This window comes from Psammomys obesus, unplaced genomic scaffold, assembly GCF_907164565.1.
Source record: "Psammomys obesus unplaced genomic scaffold, mPsaObe1.curated_primary_1811, whole genome shotgun sequence".
In the NCBI taxonomy this organism is placed as follows: domain Eukaryota; kingdom Metazoa; phylum Chordata; class Mammalia; order Rodentia; family Muridae; genus Psammomys; species Psammomys obesus.
The window spans coordinates 7,287,396-7,298,461 of NW_026586383.1; the positions used below are offsets into that span (position 1 = coordinate 7,287,396).

The 11,066-nt window shown below is 37.5% G+C and overlaps 1 protein-coding gene across 1 annotated transcript in view; it reads right to left on the reverse strand.

Annotated features, from left to right (window-relative positions):
* Zcwpw2 (zinc finger CW-type and PWWP domain containing 2) overlaps positions 1–4,216 on the reverse strand; it is a 73,699-nt gene extending 69,483 nt beyond the window's left edge. The window contains exon 1 of the mRNA XM_055601548.1: positions 3,879–4,216. Coding sequence (XP_055457523.1) covers positions 3,879–4,165 — 287 coding nt within the window. The 5' untranslated portion in view covers positions 4,166–4,216. The remainder of the gene's footprint in view (positions 1–3,878) is intronic.
* Positions 4,217–11,066: the final 6,850 nt, after the last annotated feature.

Below are 11,066 nucleotides of genomic sequence, written 5' to 3' on the forward strand. Positions count from 1 at the left end.
ATAATAATTTTTATAATATTGTCACAGTTGATCCCCAGAAAAGCTCTCATTTAAAAAGAGCACAGGCCAGGGGTCTTTTCTGAGACTGATACTCCAACCAAGGACCATACATGGAGATAACCTAGAACCCCTGCTCAGATGTAGCCCATGGCAGGTCAGTATCCAAGTGGGTTCCCTAGTAAGAGGAACAGGGACTGTCTCTGACATGAACTCAGTGGCTGGCTCTTTGATCACCTCCCCCTGGGGGGAGAGGAAGGGAGCAGCCTTACCAGGCCCCAGAGGAAGACAATGAAGCCAGTCCTGATGAGACCTGATAGGCTAGGGTCAGATGGAAGGGGAAGAGGACCTCCCCTATCAGTGGACTTGGGGAGGAGCATGGGAGGAGATGAGGGAGGGAGAGTGGGATTGGGAGGAAATGAGAGAGGGGGCTACTGCTGGGATATAAAGTGAATAAACTGTAATTAATATAAAAAATTTAAAATTAAAGTTAATAAAAAAAATAGAGCACAAGCCAGTGCAATAGCACACTTGTGATCCCAGCTCTTGGGGAGGCAAAGGCAGGTAGGTCTCTGTGAGTTCGAGGCCAGCCTAGTCTACTAAGTGAGTCCAGAATAGCCAGGCCTACACAGAGAAACTGTCCCGAAAAACCAAAAAAGATAAATAAAAGGGGGCGGGCACAGAGCTCACACATTTGTTAAAATGGTGTGTGAGTTTGTTAGGGCTGTTATAACAAACTATCACAGATTGAGGATGAAGCTAAGGAAATTCGCTTTCTGCAGCTTCTGAAGGCTAGTACTGCAAGATCAAAATATGAACAGCTTGTTTCTTCTGGCTCCCTCCAGGCTGGCAGACAGCACCTTCTACTGTGTGTTCCATCTTTCCTACTGCATGCGCATCCCCAGTCCCTGTCTCACAAGAATACCACCTACAGTGGATTAAGGCAAAACCTACCGGGTCTCATTTGTAATTAATCAGCTCTTTAAAGGCCCCACATCTAAATATGGTCACATTCTAAGGTATTAGAAGTTATGGTACCATTCAATGTAATTCAGCACAAAATGGTGAGAAAGTAAGAACCTGAGTCTACACATTGACTGAAAAGCCTATTGCACATATGTTCATGTCAGGATAGGCTGGTCATAGCCTTTCTTTAATGGTTGATTCCTTATGGTCTTCATAGAGAACAAAATCATAAGCCAATATAATTGAGTTTGTAGCGTAAAAGCTACAAAACTAGTAAGAGGCTCTAAAAGGGCGAAAGACCGTCAGAATCCTGTAACTTTCCTCAGAAACTCAGGCAGAGCACACAGCAGCACTGCACATGCCACACCCACGATAAAGCTTAGTGACAGGCTACTGTGTACACACCAAAACAGGATCGATAATTACAACTCCCTACGAGACGAGACAGTATTAGTATCTGTGAGAGAAAAGAAGCGTGAATGGGAATGACACAGAAATCCTCTGACACATTTGAGAAATGAGAACTTCAACATGGTAGCAAGCTTCATGGAGAGTCCAGCAGGCTAAACTAAGAGCAATGGGCTAAACCACAGTGGGGCCAAAAGCAACTGTGAAGATGTTGGAGCACTGAGGAACCCTGAGAACATTAAAACCTAATGCAGATCACTGCCAAGGAAAAAGTTAGTTCTATTTAAAAAAAGAAAAAAAAAACTGCTGGGGGTAAAATAAAGTCAGATCCTATAGGATCAGTCAGAGCAAAGAAACCTGTTTGATTACTAGATTAGAGTCTTCCCTATGGGCTGTTAGCCCAGCGATTCATAGAGCTAGGCTAACAGAGAGAAAGGAAATGGATAGTTCCGAAAGAGGTGACAGAACAGCTAAAATCATGACAAAACAAAAAGTACACACAAAACAGTAGAAACCAAGCCAGTGCCCCACTCCGCTCTCCAGGGGCCAAGAAGAAATCCATGGTTTCTGTTGTCACATCCTGGAGTCCAACAGCCAAGTACCATTGGAGAAGAGATCCCTGTCTGGGAGTAGAAGATGGTTACTGAACACAAGGAGCAACCACACATTGGGGACTTTATGGACACTCTGCCACAGGGCCTGGGTGGGAGATGTCCACAAGAAGTACTCTAGGAGACTGGGAGGCTGGACCCAAACAGCTGAGAGGTAAAGAGCCCTATGTGAGGGGCCCCTGCCCTGTGCCAGGCACAAGCACTTCTCAGGGCTCCTTGGGCCCCAGGCTTGACAGGACTGAGAGCAAGTGCTGAGCCCAGGTCAAGTAGACCAAGCAATTCACTTACTTCTCCAGTCTCCTCCCTCCCTGCAGGGTCAAGGGAAGCAAATACTGACTTAGTATGGTGAAAAAAAAAAAAGCATGAGGGAAACACACCAAAAGATGAAAGCTTACCACAAAGGAATGGTTTGGAGAAAATTCTCAAAATCTTATTAAATTGTACTCAAGATTTCAAGTTGAGCTAACAGAAATAAAAACACATATATACTGTAGATATAATGTGTATGTGTGTGTTTGTGTGTGAACTACAAAAAACTTAAAACAAGTGATAAAAGTTTTGGGAAAAAAGTAAAATAAATGAAAACCTTTAAAATTTAAAAAATGAATGCTAAATTAGAAGGAATAAAAAGCAACTGGTACCTTCAGAATAATAAAATATGTAGAGAAAAATACTTAAAATTTAAAGAGCCAAATTATGAAAACAGTTCAAGAAAAATAAATGTGAAAGATAGGAAAAATTACCTAAGTAATACAAAGTCCTGAAGTAAAAAGCTAAAGCCATATGATAGGACAATACAATTGCCTTTAAGTCAAGGAAGTTTAACTGAAATCTAGACTTATACACTGAGGATACATAGTATATAGTTACAAAATAACCCAGAATCAAAACTCTAAAATATAATAAATATATATAAGTTTAATGAAAAACATTTTAAGCATCTATGGAATAATTAAGATCCTCAAATATGTCATTTAGAAACAAACTTATAAATAACTTATTTTAAGGAAGAATTAGCAACTATTTTAAGGTAGATGATAAATACAATGTGTCTGTTTATCACAATTCTTAGAAAAAAAATGCAGCTTTGCTTAAATTAAGAAGAAAAAATAAGAAATGGATTAAATTACTAGCTCCCCATTTAAAAAACCAGAAAAATTAATATAATTCAGAGGACAAAGACAGTACCGGAGATTGGCAATTAAGGGACCAATGAGAGGGCTCAGTAGGTAAAGGCTCTTGCCAGCAAGCCTGGTGAATGAGCTCCATCCCCAGGACCCACATGGTAGAATGAAGAACTCACTCTGGAGATTATGCCTCTCAAAACAGAGTGTAAACCTAGAGTCAGCCCTCACATACAACATGAACTCTGGGGATAACTAGGAAGTGTCAGTGAAGGTTCACTAATTATCACAAACCACATGGTGTGGGGTGCGGCTGGGAGAGAGGCTGGGTTCTGAGTGGACAGAAGGTATATGGAAACTGTACTTACACCAAGTCTTTGTGAGCTCAAGACTGCTCTAAAGGTGGAAGTTTGTTTTATTAAAAACATGAGGAACTCTGGGTGAAAGTTAGAACTAGGTAAATCTACTCCAAATGCAAAGCACAGGGCTGAGCATGTAGCTTAGCAGTAGTGTTTGCCTAGCAAGTGTGAGGCTCTTGGTATTTGATCTGCTGCAGCACACAGACACAGATATACATACACACACAAATGCACACCCAGATGCAGACACACAAACATAGAAACACACATACACAGAGACACATAAATACAAACATGTACATACACATACAGACCCACAAATATGCATGCACATAAGTAAATAAAAAATGAAAGAAATTTGGTAATTAAGTAATGATTAATTTAACATAATAAACAATAAATACATTTCTTACCTTGGCCACTTCTGTAACTTTACCAAAACCAGGCTTCCAAGAGGAAGCTGTGAATAGACAATCTTATACCCTCTTTCAAGGAACTGAGACTCTTCAGGAAAATCCTCCTCAGAAACCGAGCAGCTGTTGTAGCTGGAGTCAGCATTCATGAAGCAGTACCACGGCTTACTGTGATCCACCCTGGCTGCAGCCTTGGGAGACAGCAGCCTCCACTTCAAGCAGCTTTCATTCTCACACTGGACCCACACTCTATTTACAAACTCACTGATTTCCAGAGCCGCATCCATTGAATTGCTGAAGACCACTCAGCTAGCTTCTTGTATTATTTATCAGAAGTTAATCAAATCTGAAAAAGTTTTTTTAAAAATACAGTTTCAAGATTACAAGATATAATTCAAATCACAAAAAAAAAATGTTATTGTATATTTTCTGTCCAGTCCTGTCCTTCAGGCAGAGAAGACATGTCTCCAGCACATTGTGTTCTCCTGACTGGCAACAGTAACGCAGCAGACACGTAAATGACCCTAACAAGTGCTCTGAAATTAAAGGAGGACAACTCCACTGTAAGAGGAGTCTAGTTCAGCAATGCCTATGTTTGACACTCGCCATGCACAGGGATTGCTTTCCTTTCTGAGACAATTTATGCTGTAGCCCAGGTTGACCTCCATCCCCTTGCCCAAGCCTCCTGGGTCCTAGAATGAGCATAACACACACAGAACTACAAGTGTCAGGCCCCATTGCCTTCCACACAGCTAGCATTATGTCCATTTTGCCAAGGCAACTGAAGCAAAGAAAAGCCTTGCTAAGCCTGGGGCTGGTACCCTGTAGAGCTGAGGTTTCAATGTAGCCACTGGGTTTGAAGCTCTGAGGTCTTGTCCGTAGACACACTGCTTCAGAGCACATGACAGCATCATGTGTCGTTCTGTTTGTTTTCGAAAAATCAGGAAAACTAAATGCAGCAAAATGTTTCACCTCATGAGAACTGTAATAAATTAAAAGTAAGATGAGCAACCTTTTTCCTAGGAAGTTCTGCCCCCTACCTCACAATAAAGCTTCCTCTCAAAGCTTCACTGTGAACAGCTGCCTGTTAAAGCCCCCCAAACTCAACATCAGTAACAGCACTGGAATATAGACTAATAATATAACCAAAATATAGTTGAAGCCAAGTTTTAACAACGTGTCTCCCAATGCCCTATTGTTTAAAAAACAAGAAGAGATGTGGGGCTGGCAGAGTGGCTCAGTGGGTAGAGGTTTCTGCTGCCAAGACTGATGACCTGAGTCTGATCCCCAGAGCTCATGTGGTGAAAGGATAAAACTGACTCCTGTAATCTTTGCTCTGATCTCCACATGAATGTCATCATATATGCATGTGCACACACATATATACGCATGCACACACACTAAATAGCTAAATAAGTAAATGTAAAAAAGATTCTGGCATACAGAAGTGATGAATCAGCACAACACTACTATCCAAACACCAGCATCATTCAAGCAGACCTCTTAATGCACAAGTTAATCATATACTTGTTTTACTCACTTATATTTATTCATCATATTCCTTACTTGAGCCCCTACAAATCACATTTGAAATAATCAATATATACATTAGCCATTAATTACAATGTTTTAAAATTTTAATTTTTATTAACTGCATTTTCATTTTATTCCTACGTGTGTTTTAAACTTTCCATGGTATATGTTCATTGTATATGATATCATTCTTGTTACATAAATTCATTTTCATACAACTAAGTATTTTATGTTGAGCATGTTTCCCCTTATAATTTTCTTACACGCCTTCCTTTTCACACATCCTCCCTTTTAGTCCCACTTAATTCCTAAAAGTCCAGTTTCAGTTTTATACTTATGTCACATAGACATTTGCAATTTTAGATATCTACATAAAACTTAGGAACTATGAATCTCAAAAATATTATTTTTCTGAGACTGCCTTAATTCACCTGGTACAGTTATCTTCAGTTATATACATTTTTCTAAAATGACATAACTTCATACTTTTTTATGGATGAAAAATTCTGTTGTATATACATTCCAGATTTTTCTTCCTCTTTTCTCCACTGTCTCTCTGTTGCTGGAAGTCTAGGTTGGCTCCGTCGCTGAACTATTTTAATCACGGCTACAATATTGCTGTCCAAGGATCTCTATCTGTGATATGTTGTCTTGGAGGTCTTTAAGAAGATGTCCAGCAGTGGTATAACTAAGTCATATGGAGGTCTTACGAGGCTTCTGTTCTAGAACCTACATACTGATCCCCATAGTGGCTGCACTAGTTTTCACTCCCACACACAGTGCACACGGCTCACTCGGGGCCACATCCTCGCCAGAATTTGTTCTTTGTTTTCTTAATGACTGATATTCTGGCTGGGTTGACAGAGAATCTCAATACAATTTTAATTTGCATTTCTCTGATAATGAGGATGAACATTTTTTACACTCATTTATTGAATAAATTTGTCTCTTATTATTTGAACACTACCTGTTCATTTCACTAGCCCGTTTACCAACTTGGTTATTTGAATTCTTAGTTTTTTAGTTCTTTGTATATTCTAGATATTAATCATAATCATGTCACATTTATAGTTGGCAATGATTTTCTCCTATTCTGTTGGCTATTGGTAAACTGCAGGCTTAGGTTTTTCACCTAACCTACTTTATTTAGGGTTCTTAAATACTTCTACCTCCCTTCTACACAATGACCAGATATAAGAGGGAAAGAAGACTATTAGGAAAAGGAGGTTGTAGGCCTTTTTAGAAGTAGTTCCTTAGGATGAGTCCACTTTTCATTGTCTGGATACCAGCAGTCCAGTCCAAAGACCAACACCAAACAGCAACCCAAATCAGCATGATGCAGCACCTCAGGACAAGTCAGTAAAACTGTAAGCCTCAGTTGGATTGCCCTGAGTTCTCTCGAACGTTTTTCTCTGCAAATTGTCGAAGCACAAAAACCAGGGCAATGATGTCGATCCAAAAAGCACTGTCTCACTGTCGATGGGCTTCTATAAATCTCTTCTCCTCAAAGTTCACCCATGCATGTTCTCAGCTAGCCAGTCATGCCCCTCGCATGAGAGCTGAGAACAAAACATCACAAACCCTCTCACAAGCCAGCCTCCAACAAAGCATCACATGCCCTCTCACAAGACAACTTCTAGAAAAACATCACTTGACTCAACTGAGTCTTCAAAAACACCAGAAACTTCCACTTCAGTAACCTCTGTGGTTTCCATAGCTGTGCAGAAGCTCTTTGATTTCATGGGGTTTCATTTGTCAGTTTTTGAGATTATATCCTAAGTGAGTAGTCTCCTATTTAGGAAGTTCTTGCCACTGTCTATATCTTGAAATAATTTCTTTGTTTTTTAGTTCTAATTGTTTCAGCGTTTCAGGTCTTACATCAAGATCTTTCAGTCATTTGAAATTGATTTTTTTGTACAAAGTAACAAACAGGAATCTAGTTTCATCTTTCTACATGTGAATATTTCCTTTTCTCTGCACCCTTTAAGTATGTTGTTTTTTTCTCCAATGTATATTTTTTATCATTGTCAAAAAACAAAAACAATACAGAGGACTATATCTGTGTGGATTTATATCTGGATCTTCCACACCATTGATTGACATATCTGTTTTTGTGTCTGTACCATGATGCTTTTGTTAATAGGGCTCTGTAATTTAACTTGAAGTTGGTGACACCTCTTGCATTAATCTTTTTGCTCAGGATTACTTGGAGTTTACAGGGTCCTTTGTGCTTCTGCGTGAATTGAGTTTTTATTTTCTATCGCTATGCAGAATAGCATTAGGATTTAGATAGGGATTACGTAGATCACTTTCATAGGATAGCCATTTTTACAATACTAATTCCCCCAATCCCTGAGCATGACAAGTCTTTTCAATACAGTATCTACTTCAATTGTTTCCCTCCGTATACCAAGTTTTTATTGTAGAGGTTTTTCAATTCCTTGGTTAGGATTATTCAAAAACACTTTTTTCTTGCTTCAGGTAAAAGTAAATAGTGTAATGAGTTTGCTTCCCTAATTTCTTTCTCTGAATGTTTGTTATTGAAATACAAACTCTATTGTCCCAAACCTCCCCTCTCCATTTCACATTTATGCCTTCAACTTAGCATCTGATGTCAGTTCAGCAGGCTCTCCCATAACTTGGCTATCGTGACGAACAGTATGACAGACATGGGTGTACAGGTATCTCTGTAGAAACTTAGGAATCTGCATACTAATTTGTATGCTGTATTATACAGTATGGTGTATTATACATCAAGAGAGTACAGTGTTCCTTTTTCCCTCACTTCCTCACCAGTATGTGTTGTTTGCTTTTTTTTTTTTTTTTTTTAATAATAGTCATTCTGGTTGGGTGAGATGGGCTCTCAATATATTTTTAGTTTGTACTTGCCTGAGGCAATCCAATTTAAAATTCTTGTTATTCTTTTCTGAGCTGTTATAGTCTTGTTGAGAAAGTCATTTCTTAGCCTAGGTTTCAAAATGGTCTCCTATGCATTCCTCTAGAAGTTTCAAAGTTCCAAGTCTTAAATTTAAGTCACTGGCCAATTTCTGAATTAATTTTTGTGCAGGTGAGACATGGCAACCTATTTGTATTTTTTACCCATGGATATACAGTTTTCCCAGCACTAGTCTTTTTCTTTTCCAAACTAAGTCTTTTTGGCCTCTTGATATAAGATTAGATAAAGTGGCTGGGTACGTTTGTTTCTGGTCCTCTGTTTTATTAAGCCACAGGCTTAGCTTTATTACCACTGCCATACTGTTCCTATTACTATTTCACTGTATTAAAGTTTGGCATCAGGTACTGTGATGCCTGGAGATAGCTTCAGCTATTCAGGGTCTTTTGTTTTTTTCATATTAATTTTTTTCCTAGTTCTGTGAAGAAGGTCCTTAGAGTTTTGAAGGGGATTGTAGATCACTTTCAGTAATATGGCCATTTTCTCAAGACTAACTTTGCTAATCCATGAACATGGTACACCTTTTCCATCTTCTACTGTCTTCTTCAATTTATTTCTTCAGAAATTAACTGTTTGTTTGTTTATTGGAGTCATTGTTAATGAGGTTGTTTTTCAGAAAAAAATTATACATAGGAAAATTCTTGGGTTTTTTTTGTGTGTGTGTGTTGAGTTTGCATCCTCCTATTCTAATAAAAACATGTATTTGATCTAAAAGTTTTCTGGTAGTTTTTAAAATCTTTTATGCAAGAGATCAAGTTGTCTACAAATATAATTTGACTTCTTTCTTTTATACCCCTCTTATTTCTTTCATTTTATTGTTACGCTAAGATTTCAAACACTATATTGAGTGTTGAGAATAGATACTCATCATGTTGTTGATTTTACAGGAAATGTTTTCAGTTTATCCATATTCAGTATAATACTGGTTATACAGTTATTATAAATGACTTTTCTTATATTTAAATATAGTCCTATTTCCAGCAATCATTTCTACAGGACATTTTTTATCATGAAGAGACAATAAAAATTGTTTCAAGTTTTCTTTTTCTTCTCCTTCTCCTCCTCTTCCTCCTTTGGTTTTTTGAAACAGGGTGTCTCTGTGTAGCCTTAACTGTCCTGGACTCGCTTTGTAGACCAGGGTGGTCTCAAACTCATGGAAGTCCACCTGTCTCTGCCTCCCATGCCTGGCTACAAGCTTTTTTGATGCATCTATTGAAATGAAATATGGTTTCTATTCTACTAATGAGCTGTGCTGTGTTTACTAATTTGTATGTGTTAAGCCGTTCTTGCATTTCCGGCATTAAACCAACTTATCATGAAGTATTTGTAAATAAGTTACTGAATTTGCCTTGTAAAGATTGAGATTTTTGCTGTTAAGCCCATCAAAAAATTATCTGTAGTTTTCTTTTGTGCAGCGTCTTTTATCTTTGCTGAATGAACAAAAAGGTATTCCTTCATTTACTGTTTTATGGAACATCCTGAGAAGCACTGATGTTTTTTCTTTAAAAGTATGAAAGAATTCACCAGTGACCCCATCAGGCCTGGGCTAGTCTTTGTTGGGACCCTATTATTGCATCAGTATTATTGCTTATATCTATTTGGGGTTTTATACATTCTTGGTTTGATTTTGTCAAGTTACATATGTCTAGAATTTTACTCATTTCATCTAGATTTCCATTTTTTTAGTATCAATTTTCAAAATATATCCTGATTATCATCTGAGTTTCAGAGGCATACACTATAATATGTTCTCTTTATTTCTAATTGTATTAGTCTGAATGTTCTCTTTTAGCTAGCTTGGTAAGGGCTTGTATATCATGCTTATCTTTTCAAAGAAGCAAGTCTTCATTTCAGTGAACTTTCGTATTCTTTGCTAGTCATCATTTTATATCTGCCCTGGATTTTACTGTTTCTCAGCTCTTCAGATATACGGATATTTTATCCAATATCTCTCATTCTTCTCCATGTACATACTCATATCTATATACTTCCCTCTTAGAATTGTGTTTTTTTAGCCCAAAGATCTAGGTGCTTCAATTTAATTTGATTCTAGGGGTTTTTTTTCCTATGATTTCTTCAATGACTCATTAATTATTCAAAGGAACACTGCTTAGTTTATAGGTATTTGCATATTTTCTACATAATTTTTCCTGCTTCTGATTACTAGTTTTATCAAATTATGATCAATAAGATACAAGAAATTATTGTCAATATTTGTTGGTATTTCTTTAATAACTCTCTTATTTTAATCTTATATTGACTGCTGAATAGCTGTTTCCTTAGAACATTGATCCTGGGCTACTAGAAATCATGTCTCCAACACTGAAGTTAATAAAAATCCCAAATCAACCTTTCTGTATCTGCAGCTTCTGGCAATGTAGCTTGACAAAATATAAAGTAAATCAAAAAGGTAGGACACCACATTTGTACAATAAATAGAACATTAATTACATCATCACAACTTCAAATTTTTATAAGCACTGAATTCTCCACTTTGTTTTTAAATTATTCTTAATATTTCAGTTTATAGATATTGAAAGAAGAAATTACAGCCATTCAAACTTGGTCCTATTAACCCAATTCAGCTATAATTAAATGGTTGATATAGGGGGGAAAAGCTTTACTATCCTTCTAATTGCATCCAAATTGTCTTCTGCTTTATTAAATTTGCCTTAATGCTACACTTTTGTTTGTTCTCCTTA